At 43.8% G+C, this 26,897-nt stretch overlaps 1 protein-coding gene and 1 long non-coding RNA gene across 12 annotated transcripts in view; one reads left to right on the top strand and one right to left on the bottom strand.

Annotated features, from left to right (window-relative positions):
• Positions 1-12,959, top strand: part of LOC310746402 — a 35,182-nt gene extending 22,223 nt beyond the window's left edge. Inside the window, exons 4-7 of the long non-coding RNA XR_014540705.1 lie at positions 4,439-4,593; positions 6,364-6,468; positions 7,720-7,783; positions 12,770-12,959. This is a non-coding gene — a long non-coding RNA (uncharacterized lncRNA). The remainder of the gene's footprint in view (positions 1-4,438; positions 4,594-6,363; positions 6,469-7,719; positions 7,784-12,769) is intronic.
• Positions 12,960-13,297: 338 nt separating this feature from the next.
• THSD7A (thrombospondin type 1 domain containing 7A) overlaps positions 13,298-26,897 on the bottom strand; it is a 269,106-nt gene continuing 255,506 nt past the window's right edge. For 4 of the 11 annotated variants that reach the window (XM_083578447.1, XM_083578449.1, XM_083578444.1 and 1 more), the window contains 6 exons: positions 26,379-26,552; positions 24,911-25,006; positions 20,092-20,174; positions 19,520-19,730; positions 18,378-18,465; positions 13,298-16,678 (listed from right to left, as the gene is read on the bottom strand). In XM_083578447.1, the coding sequence (XP_083434573.1) occupies positions 16,594-16,678; positions 18,378-18,465; positions 19,520-19,730; positions 20,092-20,174; positions 24,911-25,006; positions 26,379-26,552 (737 nt within the window). In that variant the 3' untranslated portion in view covers positions 13,298-16,593. Of the gene's footprint in view, positions 16,679-18,377; positions 18,466-19,519; positions 19,731-20,091; positions 20,175-21,293; positions 21,914-24,910; positions 25,007-26,378; positions 26,553-26,897 lie in introns of those variants that run through there. The other 7 variants (XM_083578446.1, XM_083578445.1, XM_083578452.1 and 4 more) reach the window with 3 other exon arrangements.

Here is a 26,897-nt window from a genome sequence, read left to right as displayed (position 1 = left end):
TACTTTTAAAGAAAGTGTGATTTTATTATGCTCTTCATTTGATTTATGATTCACAAAGAAGCTTTTGAGCAGAAGCTGCCCAATATGAAAGCCAACCTACTGACTTTAAAGCAATGCCTGGGCCATAATTCTCCCTGCTCTGTAAAATTCAGCATGGAACCATGGAGAGAATTTAAACCTTGGTGTCTTTATAAGTGAAATCTGATAAAGGAAGGTGCTCCAAAAGCACATTTCCTGTAATGAAATGAAGGCACTTGCTGACAAGGAAAAGGTACAAAAGACTTGGCCCCATGCCATACAACATCAATACATTTTCATGTCCGACCAGCTACATTTTTATACTTGACGTTTCTTGATGATTTTAGGAACTAAATTTATGCTACCTGCTCAGGTGCCAAACTAGGTTTGTTTTTAAATAAGCCCAGAGCAAATCCCTGCTAGTGTTTTAGGACAGGCAATTTTTATATCACTCCTGCCATAATAGGTAGAAAATGGCTTTGGGTCTTGAGTGGCTTATGTTATTGTGACACAGGTGCATATTTGTGTGTGATCTTCATTTAGCAACGGGAATTAATTGCCATAAAGTGTTCATGATTTTCCATGAGACAAATAGTAGATGCAGGGCTTAAAAAACAACACAAAAAACCCCCAGAACTCACCAGAGCTCAGTTCTGGCACTTCTCAGGTGGGCTCCATTGCCATTCTAAGAGAACAAGGGAGGTGTTCATGGTGAGTTCTGGCATCTCTTTTTATGGAAAAATAGCACTGAGGTCCAGATGGGTACAGTCATACCTCGTTACGTTTGCTTCAGATTGCACTTTTTCAGGTTGCATCCAAGCAGGAACCCAGAAGTACCGGAAAGTACTTCCGGGTTTCGCTGCTTGCGCATGTGCAGAAACGCAAAATGACGTTACGCGCATGCACAGAAGTGGTGAATTGTGACGCGCGCATGAGCAGATTCAGGTTGTGTTCTTTTCAGGTTGTGAACGGGCCTCCAGAACGGATCCCGTTCGCAACCAGAGGTACCACTGTACTCTGATTCAGAGCCCTTGAAATCTGCAGTGGACAGCTTCTCCTGTTTGCTTCAGGGGAGCAGGCCTCTCTCTCCCCTCTCCCCCTGCCATAGCCGGCAACGCGTGTGGCCTATCCCTTTAGGAGGCATAGTTGGCCTGTAATAGAAACTCCCCTTCCCCTCTCTTGGTGTGGTTCCTTCTATACCTTAGAAAATGTAGGAATAATAAGGTCTCAAACCCTTGGTGATTTAGTGACTTTCCCCTGCGTGTTAAGAGAGACTCTGGCAGATTGAGTGGACGAGACCAGTAGTGGGTCCAACAGTCAAGAAGGCAGTTTATGCACATGCCATTAGGGAAGTGAGGGGCAGCTAGGGCTCCTCATCCTGGGAAGGTAGCCCATCTGGGAGAAGGAAGACTCTGATCCTAATCCTCTGCTGCTCTGCTTTCCTTTGGACCACGAGGCTGAGAGGGGCTGGGTCTTGTCATCCATACACACTGCCCAGGCTTGCATCTCAGGGAGGTCATTTTGCTGCTGCTAATACAGCGGGTTTGACTTCATCTCCGGAAGTACACTGCATCGTCTCTTGAGACAGACAGATGCCAACAACATTCAAAAAGTTCTAAAGAGAGAAAGCACCATGTGGAGATGTCAACAGGGTTGGTGATGCTTGTAACAATGGAGGTGGGGGCTAGTAGCACAGTCACGCTTCTCCCTTACCACATGGATGCCCCTTCATACAAGCTATGTCTTGGCCAGATTAGCTTGTGCCTGTGCATCATTATTGTTATCTCAGCAGCACCAAAAGGGACTGCTTTAGGCATTTAGCAGAATGAAGTCATAAAGCTCTAACAAGATAGTTCCCCCCACCAAGGGTGGATAGAAGATCAAATATGCGAATGACCTTCCATAAGGAGGGTGGTGAATCTTCTAGCACATGGGAAGATAGAGAGGCCAAGTTCAGCCCTTTTCCCCAGAAGCACTACTTTTTCTATTTTTATTTGTCTTATATTGTTAGTGGGACTGTACTCCGGCATCCATCCCTCTGCCCCTGGAAACTAAGGTGGCACTGCTGACCAGCTCTTTTTGGGTGCATTCAGAATATCCATTTGAATGAAACTGGCTGTTGTGATGGTGTTTAGCCCAATAGAAATGACTGTAGGAACCAGGTTATAGTGTCTTTTTATTTCATGATTCAAATTAAAAGTGCATGTTTAGGAAACATCTCTCCACTCCCCATATAATAATAGTTTTGGAAAGGATCTCAGAAGCCTTCCTGCCCCAACTTCCAATTGGTATAAGAAATCCCCTCCTACAGCATCAGTAAGTTGGCCGTCCAGCTTCTGTTTCAAATCATCCAACAAAGGAGAGCCCAACATCTTCTGAGGCTAGTCTGTAGCACTGCTGACCAGCTTGTACTGTTCTTCTAAATGTTGAATCGAAATCCTTCCCCTTGTGATTTGACCCTTTGGTTTTGGTCCTACCTCTTTGGAGCAAGTGAAAGCAGGGTTGATCCGTCATCTCTGTGATCCTTCATCTCTTCAGACATTTGAAGATCGCTATCCTTTCGCCTCTTAGGATGTTTCCGCACATCATTTGTAGTGGCATAGTGCCATTGTTTGATCCAACATTTTTTAAGAGTCAATTTGCAGCAGATTGTTTGCATGTTGCTTGGAGTCAGCATGGGCTTTTCCTTCCCAACTAATGGTGGGTTGTGCCTGAAGTGACAAAAGCTCAGTGGCTATAGTCACACTCCTTAGGCACCCTTGTATTCCCTTCTACCAGTAAAACCAGCTACAAGTCCACCTAACAAGAGCACGGGCTAGCCCACATTTTGCCAGGAAAACAAGAAGCTGCCTTATGCACACCCTCAAACGTGCCTGGGAGGAAAACCAAGATGCACATCTTTTGGGGCCACGATCTTGCAAGAGCATGGTGACTTGCATGAGAGGACGGTGCCCAAAAATGCAAGTTTCGCAGGGCTGTGATCTTGCAGGAGCCAAAATGGGAAATCCCGGGAGTCAATCAGAAGCTGGGATGGCTTCTGTAATTTCCAGGATGTCCTGCTTAAAACGGGACAGTTGAGGGGTATGCCTTATGAAAAGTCAGACCAATAGCATAGCATTGGAGATGTGTGTGCACGCACAGGGGCAGTTCCCCCAGGTGCAAAATGGCTAGGGGCATGAAATCTCAGCACCAGGTGCTGCCTTAATACAGCTGTACGCTTCCGTCACTGGTCTCCATTGAAAACGGCTTCTGCATGCGAACAAGGAAGTGACTTCTCCAGACAACAGAACTCTTATTTCTGTGGCTGCACTCCTCTAGGTGACACAGGTGCCATTAGGCAGTTGAATGTGCATGCACGCTCCGTATGCTTCCCTCCCTTCCTCCCTGCGGCCCCAGGCGCTGGCAACCCATGTTACACCACTGAGTCAGGTCATTGGGCCATTAGCTCCATACTGTTTGCACTGACTTAAAGCAGCTCACCAAGGCTCCAGACAGAGGTCTCTTCTAGGCCTATGTGGAGATATCAGCAGTTCAAGGTGGGAACTTCTGCATACTTGGCAGGTTCTCTGTTGCTGAGCTACAGCCCTTCCCAACTTTTGATAAAAAGAATTTTGTTTATAGACAATTTGTGTTATTTGCACTGTTTAAATACTGCATTGGCAGCCAAAAGATGAAGCACCTTCTCATGTACATTCGAACAATCAAGGATTCAAAATTGCTTTAATGGACACCAGCCAGGATTAGCATTTATCCCCTTTTACACCATGTACTCATTTCATTTAACTTGTCTGGTACTTGGTGCCGTTCTGTGCTTCCAAAATACAGTTTATATATTGCTGTTTGCTCGCTTGACAGTGTTTGTTTGCATTTATTGTTTTCAGCGAAATTATAATGAAGCGGGAGAAGGGAGAGTAAAACAAAACACAAGAAGAATGAATGGCCTGATTTCACATTCTTCCAAATGCGGGACTCTGCTGCCCTCTTGTGGAATTCAGCTAGCATTTCCTCTAGATCTTTATTTGTACTGGTTCAGGAATTAAATCTTCTTTTCATTTTTCTTTAAGGCGCCATTCAAACTTTCCTTCAAACTAATCATAGTCAGTGCCTTTAAATTCTGAAACAGGCCCCATCCTTGTCTTATCACACTGCAGGAAATGCTTGGGGGGGGGAGAGAATGCCTGAGTATCTTGAGTTAACTCTGCATGGCACAAGGGATCCTAAATGAATTGGAGATCTTGGCCCCCTCCCCCCGCTCCATCAACTGATACTTCATTTCCATCTGCACTTTGCAAAATAAACAAAAAAATCAAGCAAGCACAAGCATTAATGCACAGAAATAGTTCACCAATAAAGTGATATCTCATTGGAAAACGTGCATTGATTTTCATCAGGTTTCTCTGCATGTCACGTTCTGTTTTAGATCCAGCAATCTTATGCGTGATCTTCACTTCTGTCCTCAACCTTCTCTGGAGGTGAACCCTCAGCCGGAGTTACAGCTGCTTCCCAAAGACAACTCCTCCTTTTGGAGTGTCCTGCTGTTTGCATCCATCTGACCTCTGGGTGGGCTAGAGCATTGTAAGTACTGTGTGTTCTCAACTGTGCCAGTTCACTAATAAAACAGTTGTTGTTTTTTTCATTTTGTCTACAACAGGCTGATTGCCTAGATGCTGAATTTGTACAGTGGGAGAGCTGGTACCTCTCCAAAATATATGCATTCATGTCTTTTTGCATCTCTGCCATTTCCCCCAGGGAGCTCAGAGCAACGTGTACGGTATCTCCCTTCTGTTTTGTCCTCACATCAACCTTGTGAGGTTAGTTTAGGCTGGGAGAGAAAGTAACTAGCCTATAGTCACTTGGTGAGCTTTAGTGGAGACTTGAACTTGCATCTCTGTGACCTTAGTCTGACGCTTAAGCCCAGCCTTAGTCAACACGGTGCCCTCAGATGTTTTGGAGTATTAAGTCCCATCATCCCTGACCAGAGCCATGAGACTGGCTGTGGTGGTCTCCCCAGTGGTCTCCCTTTTAATTTACCCCTAAAATACTTTCCTCTCCTTCTCACAGAAGGAGCCTGCCTCTCTTACCTTTTCTGGCTTAAGTCAGCAGCACTTGAAGAGCAAAAATAGCATGCCATTTTGAAACACTGATAACTTTAGCCACTGTACATGTAACAGCTTGCTAGCCTGTGCTGAATTTTGAATAAATATATATTTGATTTTGGGAGTCAGGTGTGGTGTGCCGTGCAGGAGGCCAATGCGGTGTAGTGGTTAGAGCTCAGACACGGGCTAGGGCAAAATGCGTTCAAGTCCTCTACCAGCAATGCAGTCCTTTAGGTCCAGCCTGCCTCATAGGGTTGTTGTGAAGATAAATTTGGGAGGGGGAGAACCACAAACGCCACCCTGGTGCTCCCTAAAATAAGGGAGTATATGAAAATTAGTATTTTAGCCAGAGCTGCTCCTTATAGATGACTTTGCATTCTTTTCTGGACCCAGAGCATAGCAAAGACTGTTCCTAAAAGATTGTGGAATGTTTGTGCAAAATGCATAAGTTGACATATTCGGACTACCTATTTAGAATATTTTGTTTTGTGAACTTGAAGCTTTGCTTATGTTCAAAAGGACGGCTCAAATATCCCAAGGAAGTTTGACAAGCCTGTCATCTTGTGGATTGTAGCCATAACTGTTTTCCTCACTGCAAGACACAAGCCATATACTTGGCAGAATTGATCACCAGGTTGTTTTAAACTCTTGCTCTATTCTGCATTTTCCACCTTTGTCATACCTTTTGGTGCAAATGCTACCTGACTGCTACCACTATGGGAAAGGATGAGAGCTCAGTGTTGGGGCACTAGCTTCAGAAGCTGCATAGTGGCAGCTGGCATAGGCAAATCTGGGCTAAATCAGTTTAACCTGGTGTAACACGGCTTCCCATTCCCTAATTCCAGTTACTGGTGGTTTCTTGCTTCCTGCAAAATAAAGTTCTGTAAGGTCTTTAAAAACAGAATATTAGGATAGTAACACAGGATAGTCATAATTATGATCGTTTGAGAACTAGGCTGAATACCTCCTTTTTATTGGACCATTAGTCTCCCTGGAGAAGTGTGGGAGGAGGGAAATGTTGAGCAGCTTTCAGGGGTGTGGGGCTTCTGACATTATTGTTATTCTTTTGTTTATATCCCACCCTTCTGGCTGGGTTTCCCCATCCCTTCTTCCAGCACATATAAAAACACAATAAAGCATCAAACATTAAAATATAGGAAGTCAAACGTTAAAAAAGACCTTTTAAATATGAAGTGCTTAAAGTCTCCCCCCCCCCTTCCATCTCTTATTTCACCCCCATTTTACTTAGGAAGCTGGAATGCTGCCTGACTGCTCTGCACAGCTGAGTTAAAACTTGAAGCAACACCAAGACTTCCTGCCCCAGTTAAAGAAAAATCCGCTTCATAGTTAAAAGGTAACTCCACCCTCCAGAGGAATAAGTCTTAGAATTTTCACCCTGTCCTCAAAGTGGAATAAATGTGGAGGTGGGGGTGGGGGTGCTGGCCTGCCCCCTACAAAATGCTGTAAGAAGCTGGACCCAGTTCTTCAGGCAAGAATTAGATGATTTCCACCAGGAATGTGGAACCTCTCTCTCTCTCTCTCTCTCTCTCTCTCTCTCTCTCTCTCTCTCTCTCTCACACACACACACACACACACACACACACAATGATGTTGTTGGTCGTTTGGTCTCCAGTTCATCAGTACCAGACAGCATAAACCAATAGTCAGGGATGCTGGAAGCTGTTGCTGGCATCCATCTGTCTCGAGAGAGACCTGCTTTTGGTCTTGTCTGCTCAATCTGTCCTCACATGAAGGGGGAGTCCCCTACCTCACTGAGGGTTTAAGACCCATTGGCTACCCTCACCTGGTTTAGCCAGCCAGTCTAAGCTGTACTTGGGATGTGGCTGTTGTCACATCCCAACAGCTTCATGGAGCCACAGGTGAGCACTGAGTGCAGTGTGGGGACCAAAGGTGGACAAACTACCCCAGAAGGAGCACAATGTGTCCCCCACCAGAGGTACTACCCCTCCCCTAACATCCCAACAACAACATTGGGGAAGGGGAAGATTCCCCACCCATTTGTTTGGTACTAGGTATGTGCTGTAGTTACAGTGTATTCACTTAAAGTGGTTAGTAGAAGAGGATAATCACACTCCTGTCTCCCCTGATTCTAACCCAGAACTTAATTAATGCCAAAGACCCATGGAATTCTGTTGGAAGTAAGTGAGCCAGCTGTTACCCCAAATATGCTCTGTTCCCAGTTGCATATATACCAGCCTTCCTCATGTCCTCTAGACATTTTAGACCACAACTCCCACTAGCCGCAGCCAGCATGACTATGCAGGTTGAGGCTGATGTGAGTTGCAGTTCAAAACATCTGGAGGGCACCAGGTTGGGAAAGGCTGATAGATACTGTGAATTGCTTTCTAAAGTGCATTCTGAGCACATCTTCTATACTTTCAGTGGAGGCAGGAAACACTTCAGTTATCTGCCACTTCTTCTTCAATCAGTCGGTAATTTACTTGTGCTGTTCCCATCAGAGTTGCTCCCCTGTAATAGTCCTATAGAGACCAAATAGGGTCTGTAGCAGACAATTGGAAGAGAACTCCCATGACACGTTTTTGATCTTGCAGTCAAATGCTGCTTGCTTTCTTGTTCTTTGCAGGATAATCGACAATTTGTCCTTTTGCAAAGAAAGGGGCCTGTGGTTTTCCAGGATGCTCCCACAGGTATGTACTTGCTCCTTCTAGTTTTTAGCCCATAGTTTGAAAGCAGCCATGCTTGACCCTTAATCGTGAAATGCTAATACCTAAGAGAACAGGATCAGAGCCAGCCCCACTCACTCTGAACTCTCTGTTCCTTAGCTACACAGAGAGTTTCCTAGCTCAGTCCACCTAATGCATTGCACACTGTGGACATCTCCAGACAACCTGTTTGATGAGCATTCATCTAATTTGCATGCACAAAGCTACATGGAGATTAGATCACATTGGGTCTTTACTCAGCATTTGTACTGATTTGTTTACAGGGCAGTTATATGACAATGACAAGTCATCCTGCATTCCTCCTGATTTGCTTGTGAGATGTTTCACATGTCTTCCCGTTAGCCATTAGTTTATCCCACTTTTCTTTTCAAAAATTATTTTGACAAAGTAATAATAAATAAATAAGAATAAAAATGTGCACCCACCACCGAGACCATTCCATTATAACTATTCAACCTCCCAAAATTTCAACACCTCTTGCGATGGTTTGACCCCTTTCTGTTTTAACAGTACAAATTCTACAAACACCTTCCATATCTCCTCAAAATCATTTCTACATATTCCCCATCTTACCTTAATGGCACATGTTAATTTGTCATTAATAGCTATATCCCACACCTCTTTATACCATTCTTCCATTTTATATTCTGCTTGCCCCTTCCACTTCCTAGCTATAATAATGTGTGCAGCTGTCAATAAATTTGTGAGCAAGTCCTTCATAGCCTGCAAACTTTCCACCTCATCGTAAATTGATAATCATGCTACCTCTGGACTTCTGGTCAGCTTTAACCCAGTGTATCCCACACTTTTCAATGAATTACCTAGTCAATATCCAACCTGGAAGAAGCCTGTGATGTGTTTTTCTTCATTGGTTTTGTTCTGCTAGGGTGATTGAGTTACCTTAATCCACTTTACATGCGCAAACCTTAAGTTCAGGTATGCAATTTCACAAAATAGTGACAGTCAAGATATGCCCTATATCGATACGATATACGATATCTTTATTTTCATTGTCCCTTGCGCAACAATGAAATTGAAAACTACATAAAACTACATAAAAACTACATAAAACTACCACAAAACTACATCCACAGGCCCCAGTACAAAGGCGAGCAGTTCCAACTTGTATTTTAAGGGATACCTCTGTGTGTTTGGCACATGTAACTGATAAATCACTAGTTTTGCCTCTTGGGAAGATTCTGTAGATGCCCTTTTTGGATTCCTTGCACACTTGTTTTTCTTTCAGCCTCTATTATTTATTCTGATAATAAATGCAGGGGCCAAAGCTAGTATCAGGCACCTTCCAAGGCCTTCACGTGTCTTATCTCTGCAACACTAACCTAAAGCAGAGGATGAGAAGTGAGCAATGGAGACAGTGGCACTGAGGTGGCCCCATGCAGGTCACAAGGACCACCCATAATCTAAAGTCAACCCTTCATTAAGACTGCAGTGTGTGCTTCAGCTTGCAGCTATTCTGTAGGAAGTACAGATTATTTGTTGTGAGATTAGCCATTGTATAAAACATTACTAAATTACTAAGCCATTGTATGAAACATTACTAAATCCATACTTCATGCTTCAGAAATTTTTGCAGGACAACTGGCGGGGAGAGTAAATTAAAGTAGTGGACAGCTGACAGAATATAGAATTGAGGAATGTCTTAGATAGCTTTCCTTGTTATGAGAATAGGGCAGGGGTCAGCAACCTTTTTCAGCTGTGGGCTGGTCCACTGTCCCTCAGACCATGTGGTGGGCCAGACTGTATTTTGAAAAAAATAATTAACGAATTCCTATGCCCCACAAATAACCCAGAGATGCATTTTTAAATAAAAGCACACATTCTACTCATGTAAAAACATGCTGATTTCTGGACCGTTTGTGGGCTGGATTGAGAAGGCGATTGGGCTGCATCTGGCCCCCAGGCCTTAGGTTGCCTACCCCTGGAATAGGGTATCTGTTTATGTATCCATTCACACACACACACACACACACACACACACACACACACACACACGTTGTGTTAGATATGCAATACCAGCAATTAGCTGCTTAGGAAGGGAAACAGCTGGATATAATTCCCCTTTCCTCTTTCTTAACCACCAAGCTACTAACCGCCACTGTCCCAAATATCTAACTGGGGTTACCTGCTAGGAGGATTGGATCAGAGCCTATGGGAATACTTAATAAGCTCCAGTTTCTCATTTGCAAACTATTCTCTTTCTCTCTCCTCTCCCCCACCCCCCGGAAGCCACAATTGAGAAACAAAAGTACTAGGAACAATATTGCTTTGTGTTTGGGATTTGAGTGCATGCTCATAGGAAGAACAAACCAGTGGCACTTGTGACTCTGGTGCACTAATGAATGTTCACAGCAGCTTGTGTACCTGGTTGTAGAGAAAGTAAAGCTTCTGAACAGAAAGTATCTGTGTGTCAGGGACCGTGCTGAGGGTGGCTGCACTGAGGAGGAATGGTGGGAGCCTCCCCCTCCCCCTGTGCCTGATCAGGATCCTGAATCTTCCCTGGAGCAGGGAAGTAGCATTGATTTGGAACAGTGGTTTGCAGAGGGATATAGTTCAGAAGGCAGAAGCTGGGAAGTACTGGGAGGGGAATAGCTGGGAGAAGAACTGGGAGAAAGAGAGTTAACAGACTCCCTTTCGCTGGAAAGTGTCCATCCGCTCAGTCCAAGGTCAAGGAGAGCAGATAAGGTGGCTGCACAGAAAGCACAGTGGTTGCGAGATCAGGTTGCAAGACGCAGAAGTGATGGGGGAGACTAGGAAGTGGGTGGGAGCCTTAATTGGGAGCACCTTCATTCCAAGGAATGGATTCTTTGTTCTTGCTGTGATCATTAAAATTTCTAACGAGACTCCTTTCGCTTTCTTCTGCTTATCTATGGCCAAAGGGGGTGGGGAGAGGAAGCCGAGTCCCTGAAGCCTGACACTATGTGTGCCAGTAAGAGCAGCTGGTAAGAGGTGTGAAGGTTACCCTGCATTCATGGCCTTGCAGCAAAAGGAGGAATGCACACGCCCCTTTGTAAATTGGGGAGGTGGAAATAAGGTGTGTTAATAGCTGAAAATTGTAAAGTACAAACACCCTGTCATATCGTTCAGCTTGGGGATCAGTTCCTATCTTTGACTTCATGGTATGAGAAAGCTGGTATGCTTTAGGTCTTATTCCAGTTATCTCTCCAACCCCAGAACGCAAATACAAAGAAGTGTCTTTGGACAACTTTTCTCCAGTAAACTTGGAAGCTGACCTGGGCTTGGGAATTCGCTTCTCAGCATCATTATATTCTGTGTATATTTGAAAATTATTCCAAATCCTTTCCTTGGCACTCCTGAAACACTCCTAGGTTTTTTAATACTTGTTTTCAATACAATTTTCACACAAACACTCCACCCATCCTCTGTACTACACGAGCTTCATTAAAACCTGCTGGAGACGTGCTTTCATTTACACCTGGACTTCATTAATCTTTTCATTTAGTTTGCTTTGATGGCTTCTAGGTTGTTTTATCGGTCCACGTCTCTCACCTACCCCCCCCCATCACAGTTGAGGCCCTTTCTTCCTAATGGGACACTTTTGAATCTAAGCCCTGCTTTGATTCACATTGAACCTAGCTATAAATACCTGCTTTAGGGTTTTCCTAGTCAAAGTTTAGGAGTGACTTGTGATTCACTTTGTTCAGCAGTAGGTCTCTGTTTAACTAATTGGATTGCATCAAAAGCAACAAAAGCTGGCGGACCCTCTTGCCCCCCCCCTTTATGATGGGGAGAAGTTTGGTTCTTTACTTTCAGAACTCCCTCTTAGAGTGGTGTTAAGTTGAAGCTCACACGGTGTTCTTTATCATGTCATCTTCCGCTTCTGTCTTCTTTTAGGAGACACAAGAAAGAAATGAAAGGAAATGGTCCTTGAAATACACAATCATTAGTGACTTTTTAAAATGCCTTTGATGTCAGCATGTTCAGGGATATTTGAGAGACAGAATGGGAACGGAAATATTCCTCCAGAGACAGTAGGAAACCACTTTGGGAGAGAAGTGTTTAAAAGTCAACTCTGACTGGGGGGAAGAGAAAGATCTTATTAATTTGGTATTGGATTGCATTACAGATTATGCTGCCCCTTACCGGAACCACAGGTTCAGATCATATGTCAGCATAATAATCTGATCCACACTATGTTCTGCTTTAAACAGTGGTCAAAGGTTCGTTCTGGTAGATGGAACAAACATTTGTATTCAGCAGGCATGATGCCCAAAATGTTTGTGTTGCCTGCAATCCCACAGGTCTGCTTAATGTGGGACTGTTTTTGTCAAGCTAAGTGACCTCCTGACTGAAGTCAAAGGATATTTCCATATGGCTTTGCCTCTCTGCATCTTATTTTTGAGCTGTACTGTAACCATTGTCTGGCACATAATGTGGGTTTGCCTCTGGAAAGCGAGACTGTGGCTTCGTTGTTGCGTTGTGGTGCCAGTGTCAACTACACACAGTGCCCTTTTTGGTGTGTGGAAATCCCACCACATATTTGCATTCACAAGAAATGGCAGAATATAGCTTGCATGGGGAGGAACCTTGGTTACCTGAAGTCACCCTAAGGATGTATTTCAAGTGCATTATTTGCACTCAACGACCTTTTGGGCTTGATGCTTTTTAAAAGCTGTCATATGAACACCATTCTAATAACATTATAGCCAATTAGAGCAGAGGCTGCCCGCCTCCGAAGTGGATTAAAGCTGTCAGAGCGATCAATAAAAGCAAAGCAAATATCCAGCTGAGGGGGGAAAGGGCCATCTGTTCTTATCACTTTAGGAATGGAAGAAAAGTGGTCCAGCAGGGAGGGATACCAAAGAGGGGAGGGGAGCACACAATATGCCATGTGTCTTCCTGTCAAGAGTATCAACATTCTCTCCATACATGCTAAACTATGCCAATCATTTGTGAATTTTGTTATTCCAGAGCATGCAGAAATTTCTGGAGGCAGTTTGGAGCAAGAGGTTGGTGAACTTGAAGCCTGTGGCCCAGAACAGGAAAAAAGAAAGGTATGATAAAAGTGATTCCATATTTTATCTAAAGCCTATCACCATCTTTTCTCTGGGAGGTGGAGGAAAAGGACTTTTCTTCTTCTTTTTAAAAGAAACTGTAAGGTTTTCTGCTAATGACAAGCTTGAGATATCTATCCCTCCCTCCTGCTTCTATGCCACACATTCACACTGATCCCACAAAGGGATAGAGGTAAGCTTCTATGCATATAGCAGACATCTCTATATTGCATTGAAATTCTCATCTGGGCCCTATTAAGCTGAGCATCCTTATTCCAGCTTCCATGATCCAAAAGGTCTTACTGGATTTGTTTTATTTTCTTGGTCTTAACAGGCACAGTGGTGTGCAGCACTCAGGTACCTCACACCTTTCAGTACTGAAAAGGTGCTGTTTGTTGTTACTCCGTGACCAGATAACACTTCACTTATGACGAAGACACACCAGTTTTCTGTTAATATTTATTGTCTGCATTACCGCAGTTATGTACAAATCTCCCATATGAAAATGTAAGAACTTTTTACATTTTCACATGTGATCTGCATTAACTGAATAATGTTTGGTGACAATATACACAAATTTGCAGTAGTACATAAACATTTTGTGCATTAAAAAAAGAAAGAAATATACATAATTTAAAAAATAAAAATGCATTACACCATTTACAAATTAACAAAAAGCAAATTTTCCCCAGACAGTCGCCTCCATACTCTACAAAAAAAAAAAATCTTTTCAAGTAAATTAAGTTAGGCAAAATAATTTTTTTAAACTTTGGGTGAGCACAATTTACAAAAGGTAAAAAGACAGATCTGTTTCCTTCCAGTGATTTTTTTTTTACAGTGATGATTACAGAATTGCTGAAATCGTTTTGTGTATGTAGTGCTGAATTTGAAAAGAAAAGATGCTTAAAATTTCTGTGATAGGATGAGGATTTTAAGATCCAGAGACCGTAACAAATATAATAATCAGGCTTGTTCAGAACCAGCAAATATTGAAGAAGAATTGTTCTAGTTCTCAAAGCAGACGTAACAATCTTTTAAAACCCACCGTTTTAAAACAGAAATTACAAACCTCCACAATAAGAAGAAAATGTCTAGTCAGCTATTTTTTGGAATGGATCAAAGAGAATTGGTCGCTGAAAACATTATTTTCACAAACTAACAATCTACCGAAGTGGCTGCTTTAGGCACTGGATTTGTAGAAACACATCTTAAAAGCAACTTATTTTTATACAGATACATCTTATATTCCTGTTTCAGTGCTACCGTTCTGATCTCTAGATTTAACATAATCCAGACTGCAATTGTGGCCTTCCTACAGCCTTCCTCTCAATAATCTTTTAAAATAATTCTTTCTTTTTACAATTAAAGAACATCCTTTGTGCATCTTTTTTTCCCTTTTTTTTTACACCCTGTACTGTAAATTGAAGATGCACATGTCTTGTGAAGCAATCCCTACCTGGGAGCATGTCCTACCAAACACCGTGGGACTTACTTCCAAGTAAGCATGCATAGGATTGCACAGATAATGTAGTACAAGTTCAACTAACCATTCAATTTGCTTGTCAGTTTCTCAATGTTTAATATCAGTAAATTGGCTGTGTTTTATATCCACTTATTTTGAACCTTTCTCAAGGTTGCTTGGAATAACCCTTGTGTTCCTGTTATTTTACTGCTAATAACAGATTCACAAGTTATGATAAATCCTCATTTCGAAAAACAAACAAACGAAAAGCAGCATGAGATCAGACACTCTGACGTTGTGTGTGTCAACACCAGAGACTTCATGGTGGAAGCTTACTCCCAACAAGTTCATAAATCTAATTGTGAACCAATGCTAAAAATAAATGCATATCTTTCCTGTCTAGGTAGCCATATTTGCATGAAACAGCTGAGAGTATTGACTTTTATCAATGGGCAATATAGCGGGGTGCATTAGGAACGGTTTAGCTTATTGATACAAACCTGAGAAATTAGAACTAAAATCATTAATGTGTAATGGATGCCTGATAAAGTTGATTAATTGTATTGCTCATTAACCTGCAACTAGACAGACATAGAGGATGTCTTTAAATATTGACCTTACATTTTGCAAAGGTTGAGGATTTCTAGCGGCTAAAGGGGCTTCATATTGTAAGTTAATACACCAAAAACCCATTGGAATGGAAAAAGTTACTAGAGATTAAGCAGCTGTAATTGCCAGAAATATGATAAAGGAGTTGTACAGTTTTGAATATTCACGGAGTGGTGTAGGTTGGCTGTCTCATTCAAAGGAATTCTTGTTCAGTTCTATCCATTGAAATCAATAGGCAAGGAAGCTCTGAGAGTGAAATAGAACCCCCACACTTCAACTAGGCAGTTGGACAATAATGTTTAAGAATTTAAAAAATATTTCTTGAGTCAGGATGGGGTGGGGTGGAATCAGTCAAGACTACACCAGGTTATTTCAAATGGAAAGAGATTGATTCTTCAGCAGTGCATTAGCAGGAGAAAAATAAACAGATATTTTGCATCTTTCAGCTTGAAAATATTGGATTATTGTTTAGATAAGTATTTTCCCCAAGATTAGTGGGCAACCACTTTTTTTCTTTCTTTCTTTTTTTACAAAGTTAGCAATATAAAAATCTAGTTGTAAACAACCTTCAAAGTAATTAGAAATCAACTTGAAAATCTATTATCTGTAGAAGTTGGACAGAATCAGAAAGTAGACACTTAATGTTACTGCCATGGTATTGACTACAAAACAGCTGCTGTTACAAGAAATGGTATAAACAGTACTTGCATTAGCTGGTTTGATCCAGTCACAGTCCAGAAACTGATCTCTACTCTCAACAGGACTCAAGAACTTACTGATAAACGTCTGTGCGATGCGATTTGCTGCATCCTTTCCTTCATCCTTTTCTGAAAAGAGGCAGTTTCTATGGCAATACTAGGTAATAAGTGCATATCATGCTGCACTAATATAGTGCAAAAAATTGCCTTCCATGTAGCAAAAAAGTTGCAGGCAACAGTTTGAAAGTAAGAGAAAGTAAAAACTTATTACACACGGATATTAATTTCCAGACAACCTCTATAAAACATTGAACCTGAAAATGCTTCTCTCCTTGATAAGTGTGTCTATATGGCGCTTTAGTACCTGGAACTGGTTGTATAGGACAGAGTATTTTGCAAGCCTGCATCCTGGGAAAGAGGTTAAGAAAACCTACCCTCCCCTGCCAAAATGCCAGAACTTGCTCATTGGGTTGTTATTGTCAGTTAAAGTTAACATGTTGCTAAGCTCTAAAATGCCCCTTTAGCCAGTATATCATTTGACAAGTTAATACATATGGTGCAACGGAGTATATAAATTGTATATCAAGCATTCTAGACATCTTGGTATGATCTCCTCATGCTTACTGACTACATTAGCTTAATGCAGAAGATAGTTCTGGCATCAAGACACTCAGATGTCAATATTAGGTCATATACAATGGGCTGGAGACACAAGCGGTTTTGCAGTTCATAAGTTTCAAAGAAGGCCACATTAAGATTCCCAGCTGCTGTGCTAACAAGATAAATTTGCCACCATAATTTGCTGTACTGACTGATGGTCTAGAACAAAGCATGTTTCTTGGAATATCCATGGCCATTGTGAAGTCTTTTTTTTGTCTTGTGGTGTAACATCTGCTCAGTAACGTACACACGTATGTGTTGTCTTTGAACACTACAGTTTCAAGAGACTAAAGTCAATGGGAAGTCATTATTTTACATATCTGCATCTCCATCGTAAGCCAGCGTTAAAGGTTTGAGACGGTTGTTCTGTCTTCTTTGAGGCTTCTTTGGCTTTTTGCTGCAACATGGGAGGGGAGGAAAAACCAACTTTAAAAATTCAGATCACAAAGTGGTCAAAACAACATTACTTATCTGGGCCAAAATTAAAAGCAATTCCCATGTGAGTTAAGATTTAACTGTTAACCATGAAAAATAGATAACCGTATTTTTCGCTCCATAAAACGCACCTGACCATAAGGCGCACCTAGTTTTTAGAGGGGGAATGCAAGAAAAAAAAATATTTAAAGGGAGTGCTGAGCAGAGCCTGTATGTATCTCAGGCTCTGCTCAGCGCTCCCTTTCATGAGCCGCGTGGAGCGTGTGTGCGGCGCTTGCAGGCTTTTCCCTGAGGAGGGAGAAGGGCAGCCCGTCAGTGACGGGCTGCCCTTCTCCTTCATCGGGGAAAAGCCCCCAAGAGCCGCATACACGCTCTGTGCGGCTCTTTAAAGGGAGCGCGGCTCTTGGGGGGTTTTGTGGGAGGTGGGGGAAGTCACTTCCCCCACCTCCCACAAGAGCCGTGCACTCTTTAAAGGGAGTGTGGGGCTCTGTCCCTTCCCCCACCTCCTGCAAAAGCCAGGGATAGTCATGTGAAGCCTCTGCAGGGCAGCGGGATGAAGGCTCCCCGCTGCCCTGCGGAGGCTTCGCACAGCTAAGCTAGAAGCCAGGACAGCCAGCGGGATCACAGCACAGCAATCCCGCTGGCTGTCCAGGCTTCTTGCTTGGGCAAGGGGAGCCTTCATCCCCTGCCCGGGAGAGATTGCCCGTGGCTAAGGCTCCCCCAAGAGCTGTGTTTCCTTTAAAGAGCACGCGGAGTGTGTGTGCGGCTCTTGGGGGCTTTTCCCCGAGGAGGGAGAAGGGCAGCCCCACACGGCTCTTTAAAGGGAGCGCTGAGCAGAGCCTCCTGCCTGCATTCGCTCCATAAGACGTACACACATTTCCCCTTACTTTTTAAGAGGGGGAAAGTGTGTCTTATAGAGCGAAAAATACAGTACTTGGCTGTTGCATTTGCTAATTGTCTGATTCAAGTCAAACTTCTGATGAAAGCTAACATCCAACTCATATTTGTATCCAGTAATTTTGAATGGTCTTTTCTGGATTTGAGCAAAGATTTGATAGGAAAACCCAGCAACAAAAAGTTGTAGATTGTAGCTTCACTGTAATGTTGGGCCCAGCACAAACTTAAATAGCTTTATAACCCACCTCCATTAATACAACAGGTTCAGTACAAATACAGATGGTGCTGTCATATCTTCTTAAGTGAATTTAAAAACAAAACCCATAGGCATTGTTACTAAAATCCAAGTACCTTTTCCCCTTTTCTTTTTGCTGAAAAAAATCCAGCAACAACAATGAAATGTAGAACAAACATAAAAATAGCCAAAAAAGCTGGTTGGCATTGTGGCAAATGGAATAATACAGCAATAAAAGCTAGTTTTGCAATGATCACTTAATAGACATTACTAAGGTGGATGCAATAAACTGATTTGGGGCAAAACTGTAGGAATATACATGGATGGATCACATGCTCACTACTTTTATAGTCTAAAATAGCCTTCCTCAACCTGACGCCTTCCAAATGTTGTTAGGGCTCCAGTTCCCATGAGCTCTAGTCAGCCTGGTCAAAGGTTAGGCATGAATGGGGTTGCAGTCCACAATGTTGGAAGGTTATCAGCTTGGGGAACACTAGTCCCAAAAATAATAAATGGCTAAAGAACTCACCAGGCTAGATATACCATAGAAATAATAAAGATGAGCAAAACAAATGCACCAGCAGCTACACCATAAACCCAGGTCTTCAGCTTCCCATCTAAAAAGAATGAATGTTAGTCATTAGTCTGCAAGTTAGTACTCAACAAAAGAAGTTTTAAAGCTTGTTTTAATAAAAAGGCTTTCACACAGGTACAGTTAGTGATATCGTTCCATATTGCATCTTGGATGCTGCATGAAATTGCTTATCTGACATAGCACCTTTCCTTGCAACATCAGTGTGCAATGTGTCAATACAAAAAGGGCCAGAGAGTGAAGAGCAAAACCTGCCCTGTTCATTCTGTGAACTCAAGTGGTAATCAAGGACTGATAAGATTCAGAACAAATACAGTATGTGCCAAGAGCCCAGAGAGGTGATATTACAGAACCCCCCCCCCCACCCAACTAGATTCCCATTAACACTATTGATCAAGCTACACAACACCTTCCCAGTAAGTGAATGTGTTTAGGAGCTGGCAGTCAGAGGGGCAACTTCTACTTCAACCCTGTGCCTGCTTATTCAATTTGAGTTTCATTCTGAAATCTAACACTTTTAGTTAAAGAACTATCAGTACAAGTGTATGAGTACACAAAGAACTAAAAAATAATAACCAAAGGTGGTGCTGTGGTCTAAACCACTGAGCCTAGGGCTTGCCGACTGGAAGGTTGGTGGTTTGAATCCCCGCGACGGAGTGAGCTTCCATTGCTCGGTCCCAGCTCCTGCCAACCTAGCAGTTCGAAAGCACATCGAAGTGCAAGTAGATAAATAGGTACCACAGTGGAAAGGTAAACTGTGTTTCCGTGCGCTGCTCTGGTTTCACCAGAAGCAGCTTAGTCATGCTGGCCACATGACCCAGAAAAACTGTCTGCGGACAAACGTCGGCTCCCTCGGCCACTAAAGCGAGGTGAGTGCCGCAACCCCAGAGTCGTTCGCAACTGGACTTAACTGTCAGGGGTCCTTTGCCTTTAACTTTTTATACCACTTCTTATTCATGCTGTTAACAGAGGGGATAAGCTGTTGGCTCTTCCTGCATTAAAATTGTGCAGAGGCCAGAAAAACCCACCGCGTTCTACAAAAGCACTTAGCAGCACTAACTATGCATGCGAGACTTCACCTGGTCCAAAAGGCTGCAGGAACCAAGTCCTTCCTCGTCCTGATTGGGGATTGGATGGCTGTGTGGGGTTTACAGCTCGACTGGTTTTTACATCTCCCTTTCTGTCGTCCACTGTGGGGATGACTACCACCGGGATGAGAGTGCACTGCTCAAGTGTGCCATCAGAAGACATTACTTCTGTGTACCCTTCTTCACACGCACATGTTCTGGTCTGCAGAGGAACAAGCGTTTTACATACAGTTGCAAATCCACGCATTGCTGAGCGCTACATGACGTGTCATGGAGCAATTTAAAAAGGGCCACTTTCTACCACGGAAAAGCTGTGGTGGTGGGAAGATTTGCCAGAGGCAGTGGGGAGAGGTTTAGCTATGTCCACCCAGCTTCCAAATATTGACCAACTAGCTCAAACATTATTTTTTATCTCCAAGAAGTATTGGGGTTCCCTTTTGAGATTTTGCTTGCAGCTAAGCATCTTAAGAAAGCTGCAGTCCCCACAGTTCAATATCATGCACCAACATGTGACTGGAGCCACATGCTGGATGGGTGGCTTGTTATGACACAGTAGCACATACCTCACTACAGTAAGAATAGGGCTGGCTGCACGGTGGCTTACATGACCTGTCAACATCTGGCTGGCGCATCACTAAGCAGCCTCCTGCAGAACAAAACAAATCACATTTTGACACAACTGTGCCTCTGAACCGAGGAAGCTAATTGCTGCAGCTAGGAAAAGTGACATCCCATAATGGAAGAGGATGCTCTCCCACTCCTTCGCAGTTTCTCCGAGGAAGGACACAGCAATGGATGGATTTACTGGCATCGCTCTATGTCTCATTAATATGTCGGTGTGCCAGATGCCATTTTCTTCTTTACGGCTCACACAGGTAATTGGCTGTGTATGTGAAAATGTGCAGGGGATAACGGATGTTGAACTTTGAGAGGTAATTGTGTTCTTGGCAGGATGGCTTTAATGCTGCTAACAGTACTATTGTCAAGCATGATACATGGGAGAAAACATATTCACTACATGATGAACGTCCTTTGTCTTGATCTTCCAAACACCGAGCAAATTTGCAACCCCACCAAGAAAGAAGGGGGTAGGATACCATGCAACGTTTTGGAGAAACACCATCTCCACTGTATAATTTGGCTTTGTTATACTAATTGCATAGACCCATGGGTGTAGCAAAGGGGTGCAGGGGGCAGCTTTTCCCCCTAAGTCCCCAAAAAGTATTGAAAAGCATTAAAAATAATTAACTGAGGCTCTGCACCTCCCTCCCCCCGGCAGAAGCCTCCTCCCTGACAAAAGCCTGCCCCCCCCATCGCAATGCCCTTGGGGGGGCGGATTTTTACCTGTGATCTCCCAAAAAAGCTCAACAACTTTAACTCCTAAAAAAAGCTCAGACCCCATCATCATGTTTTGTTTTGTTTTGCTTTACTTTCCATGCTTCTCTGAAATGTTCTTGTTTAGTGGAAGAGAGAATTATTATCTCTTAAGGCAGGCATAGGCAAACTCAGCCCTCCAGATGTTTTGAGACTACAATTCTCATCATCCCTGACCACTAGTCCTGTTAGCTAGGGATCATGGGAGTTGTAGCTGGAGGGCGGAGTTTGCCTATGCCTGTTTTAGGGCGAGACCTTTATACTTTATAGTGCTATGCAATCCTAAAGTAGGGGGGTCGGAGATCTGTTGTTGCTGTTGGACTCCAACTCAGGCCAGTCCCAGGCAGCAGGGCCGAGGATGAGAGATGGCTGGAATTGTAGTCCAGCAGCATTTGGGGGCTCACCTGTTCCCCATCCCCTTCCTTAAAGGCTGTTGCATGCATGGCAAGACAACATGCTCAAGACTAGAGTGAAACAAGTAACTGAAAACAAATATTTTGGTTCTCAAGAGATGATCTTTCTTGGTGCTCTGCTCTTAATTCTCAGTAGCTAGAAGGTTATGAATGTGGCACAGTTATTGTTTTAAACCAAAGAAGCACACACAGGCTTTCATCATTGTTTTGAGCCAGGATCCTTGTTGCCATCGTTCAGTAGTACCCAGTTTGCCCGTTTCTTCCTCAAACAACTTCAGTAAAATGTAGCTGCCCACTCAATATAAGTTTGCTGCTGCATCTTGAAACAACCAAGTCCATGTACTGGTGAGAAACAATGATGAAGTCCCGACAATAAGAGATGCAATTAGATGCAGTTAGGTAGCTGTATGTTAACCAAGGGATTAACAGAGAACCAAATCAGTCTTGCTAGCTGGCGAGTGAAATGGAATAAAGTCTGAATGTCCTGGCAATAAGATGCACATGCCTGTAAATGCCCTTATTGCAAAATGTCAGCCATCTGGGGGGCTACAGGAGGAAAGAGCAGCTTCATCACCCGTTTCATTTTGAATTAACGTATCTGTAAAAATAATACTTGGATATAAGAAGGCCACTCGGAACCATTATGCTGCGATAGAAGTAGAACATGTGAGAAACACTGCTCTATAAGCAGATACAAACGTCAATGAAGTGAACCGAGTGAGCTTCAAGATAGCACAAAGACATTCGGACACTGCTACAGAGAAGCATTACATCATCAATGCAATGTTTTTAGGCCTAGCCCTCTTACTTTCAGAAGACTGCACATAATGTCTGTTAAAAAAAAAACCCCAGTGTAGAATGGCTATCCATGAGGTAATCCTAGCCTTGGAATGAGGAAATACCGTATTTTTCGCTCTATAGGACACACTTTTTCCCCTTCAAAAATGAAGGGGAAATGTGTGTGCATCCTATGGAGCGAAGACGCCATAGCCCCGCGACCCTCTCCCGGCTGGAGAGGTATGGAGAGCCTCCATAGCCGCGCGTCACCTCTCCAGCCGGGAGAGCGTGCTCGGGGCTAAAGCAGCCCCCCGCGACCCTCTCCCGGCTGGAGAGGTGACGCGCGGCTATGGCAGGAGCCTCCATAGCCGCGCGTCACCTCTCCAGCCGGGAGAGCTCGCTCGGGGCTAAAGCAGCCCCCCGCGACCCTCTCCCGGCTGGAGAGGTGACCCGCGGCTATGGCAGGAGCCTCCATAGCCGCGCGTCACCTCTCAAGCCGCGAGAGCGCGCGCGGGGCTAAAGCAGCCCCGCGCGACCCTCTCCCGGCTGGAGAGGTGACGCGCGGCTATGGCAGGAGCCTCCATAGCCGCGCGTCACCTCTCCAGCTGGGAGAGCGTGCTCGGGGCTAAAGCAGCCCCCTGCGACCCTCTCCCGGCTGGAGAGGTGACGCGCGGCTATGGCAGGAGCCTCCATAGCCGCGCGTCACCTCTCCAGCCAGGAGAGCGCACGCGGGGCTAAAGAAACCATAGCCCCGCGACCCTCTCCCAGCTGGAGAAGTGACGCGTGACTATGGCAGCAGCCTCTCCGCTGCGCCTTTCCGCTGCTCCCTGACCTGCTCTTTGGGGCTGGTGGTGGGCTTCCCCCCGCCAGCCCCAAAGAACAGGTCGAAAGGAACCTTCCAAGGTAGCCGCCTGAACGCACCTTAAACGGCACCTTGTTTTAGAGCGGGAAAACAAGAGGGGGGAAATTCTCCCACTCTCTGTGCAGCACCTCCTGCCGCTTTGCTGAAGGGGCGCTGGGCAGAGAGCGGAAGAATTTTTTTTCCTTGTTCTCCCCCCTCTAAAACAAGGTGCGTCCTATTGTCCGGTGCGTCCTATGGTGCAAAAAATACGGTAAATCTTATGTGAATAGTGCTGTAATCCCCACCCCCACTGCTTTCAATAGGAAATCCTACTGTTTACAGCTGAATTAGGGAAAACATCACTTGGGTTTTCTGCAGATCGTTCCAATTCAGCAGTGATCAGCAGGTTTTCCAGGGGAAAGCAGAGGGGCAAAAAAAGAAACCTATTGAACCCGTGACTAGACATCACAGGATAAACAAAAGTGTGGATGGGCCCTGAGTCTGGATATACACAGGCACACCCCTTATCCTAGATATATTTCTCCTCATTTTCTAAAAACCAGAGCCTTATGCAGATGTTAGAATCATTGGTGTTGAGGCAAATAGTCTTTCTAGTGGTGGCCCCTTGAAAAATGAGACTTCTGCTGTCACAACAAGTGTGCTCTTTTGGCAGCCTCTTTTGTTGGGTGGGAGCTGCAAAAACATGTTATGTTCAGGTAGATCTCTGAGATGCAGCTGGTGAGTTGCTATTTCAAATGCTATTTCTTAGTTTGTGCCGATTGTTATGATTATATGCTTTTATAAAAAAAAGTTTTACATAGTAATTATAGGGTTATATCCAATGGCAACTTTCTCTTAGCAGAAAGCACTTCCACTCGCACAAGGTGGGATACCTGGTTTTTGCCAGTTTCCACTGCTCACTTACTTCCCTGAAAAGTTGCTCCTAAGAGTTGCTATGTTACATGGAGAGCTGCCGTAGGTGTGTGTGGTGGTGGGGAACGAGCAAAACTCACATTGTGTGAGTAGAAGTGCTTTTCTCCAAGGCAAACCTGACAGTGGGTACAATCCATCATTTTCATTGCTGGAAACTGCTTTGAGGATAGCAGCTGAGAAGCCGGTTCTAAACCTTTGAAGACACAACCCAGCCAAAATGTAATCCCACCGACTTGAATGGGAAGCAGTTTTAGGTGTGCTAATCTCTTCGAAATCAACAAGACATAGAAGTGCTTTAGGCTTGGCTGAATGTTGACCTAACAAATATATAGAAGTGGTAGAAATCTCTTCCATGGATGTGCTCTACTGCTCCCAATCCATATCACATCCAAAACTAAAGGAGCTAGTTTGCTATGGTTTGGCTTACACAGTAACTAGCAATTCTCAGGAACCCAATGCAAAGCGAATAATCACAGGCTTTCATGAGTGCTCATTAACATTTCGTAAGAAACTTCAATGAGCTCTGAAGCACATCTATCAGTGGAACTTTAATACCTGTAGTCTGATCGTAACAATCCTTTAATGAATCTTAAGTAACCTCTTGCAGCCTATCATGTCAATAATCCCTGGATTAATGTTGTGTAAGAATTCGCTAATTTCATAAGCAATCATAAACACTAATCACATGGTGTCTACCACTAACATTATTACTCCTCACAGAAGCAACCCAAAGCAATTTACAACACAATATAAACCCTAAAAACCAATTACAACAAATCAACGCCCCCAAAGCCCCCACATAAATACAAATAAAAGTCAGGTGTTGCAGAACCTGTCCCATTAAAAGAGGCCTCAAGTACTTTAGACCCTTCAAATTAAGGGTCAAAATTCCAGGTTAAAAGGAAGGTTTTTGCCTGGTGTCAAGCAAGCCCTGCTGGGGGTCCCAACGCAGCACCCCGATCTAGATCATAGCAAAGAGATATTTCTACTTTTTCTGAATAAGGTTGAGTGTGTTCAAGATTGTGAAAGGGGAAGAACGCTTACCTGTAACATTCAATCCATCTGACCTTTGGCACCATACTGTTCGAGAAGATCCCTTCCATGGGCTGGCCATCCATTTGTATTCATAACACTGACCATCTGAATTGGAAACAGAAGCACTGTCAGAAATCCTCCATTTGGCTTGAGAGAAACATAGGGAACTGCTTTTTACAGAGTTGGACCATTGGTTCATCTAGCTCAGCATTATCCTCACCAGCAGTGAGGAATCCTTGGCCTAGTTCAGCCTGACAGCACCTACAATTGGCCCAGGAGGCCATTTCTAGAGAATTCCACCAACCTGGAATCATGTGACATGATTTGACATAACCTGTCAGGCAAGCATAGGTAGAACACTGGAGAAGTCTGTCCCCCCCCCCCCCAATAGCCTTTGCTAGCAAACCGCACCTTTTTCTCCCTTCTCGGTCAAGTGAAAGGGAAAGGAGAAAAACAGGCACGTTATGCAAGCAAAGGCATCTCGCGGCACTTGGTGAAAGGAGGGAGTGAAGGCCGCTTCAAAGAGTGCTTTGCAAGTCTCCCCATGTTTCTTGTTCAAACTTCCAATGTTGGGTTTAAATGAAGACTTACAAAGCCATGGGGAGGGTTTTGACTGGTGGACAGCCTGTCAAATTTGGCTGGTGAGGCTGCTCCTGATAAAAAGTTCCCCACCCCTGCTCTAAACCTAAGGAATCTCCCAAATCTGCTCCCTATGATTGTTAGCCTGAGCTGGAGATGTTCTGCATGCAGTGCATGCTCTACAGCTGAACATTGCTCCCTACCTCTCCATCTCAGGGCAGCAGAGTCAAAATCTCTATCCTGTGTTCTTGTTTCTGTAGAAGCACATTGGTTCCCTGTTCTGTTTTTTCCCCTGCTCAATGGTGAGTTAACAGAGAACATATACAGTCACACCTTGGGTTGAAGTCGCTTCAGGTTAAGCCTTTTTGGGTTGCGCTCCGCAGTGACCCGGAAGTAACAGAGCTCGTTACTTCCAGGTTTCGCCGCTTGCACATGTGCAGACGCTCAAAATGACATCACACGCATGTGCGGAAGCGGTGAATCGTGAGCCGCACACGAGCAAACGCGTGGATGCAGGTTGCGTTCACTTCAGGATGTGAACAGTGTTATGTACTGAAGTTCTCACCCTGGGCCAGCAGGGGGATACTGTAGATAGTTTTTACTCAGGTCCACATATGCAAATAAGGGATCGAAAGTGACGTTTAGTGATTGGATAGTTACAGAAAGTTGTTACAGTTACGTTGTACTGGAGCTCTTTATAAGCAGGCTGACTGAACCCTTCAGTTCAGTTCTGTTCTGGCCTGTGAATAAACAAGAGCTGTTTGAAGAATTGCTGTGTCGTCTGATATGTTCACCCACAACTTAACAAACAGGGCTCCGGAACAGATCCCGTCCGCATCCAGAGGTACCACTGTACTTTAAAACTGGCACTCACTTGCCTATAGATTTTAACACTCACTGTTACACTGTCTTGTTTCCAAAACTTGCTCTGGGCAAAGGTGTTGATTATCTAGGTCCTGAATGATCACTGCTCGAGATCGAACTTGTATTCCCCCAAAGCCAAGATCTTCGCCATTTACACAGGTCAACTGACAGAGGCTCCATTCTGCCCACTCCTTTAAGTAACAGTCACCTGCCCAATAATGCAAAAAGTATTAATGAAGAAGTTAATTAACAAGAGGGATTTGCAACATTATGCCACAACCTTAAGTCTTAAAGATTTGTATAGGATTATTTGGTTGCAAATAATGGATCTCCTGCCCCAGCATAGTTTTTAATAAACCTCACCCAAGCCCCAAAGTGATGGCACAAAAAGACTTGGTTGTTTGAACTGATAATCTGCTCATTGGTGTATCTGGTATTTCGGTATTCATGATCTGAAAGCGGCAAAGAATATATATCACACCCAAAGCTTTCTTACGGCTTTAGAGCCACACAAAACACAGCATGTTAAGTGAACGTGGGTTTTCTGGAAAGT

Source organism: Podarcis filfolensis (assembly GCF_964270895.1).
Source record: "Podarcis filfolensis genome assembly, chromosome: 12".
NCBI lineage: Eukaryota > Metazoa > Chordata > Lepidosauria > Squamata > Lacertidae > Podarcis > Podarcis filfolensis.
The sequence above is the reverse complement of the archived record's forward strand: the minus strand, read 5'-3'. Positions and strand labels throughout refer to the sequence as shown.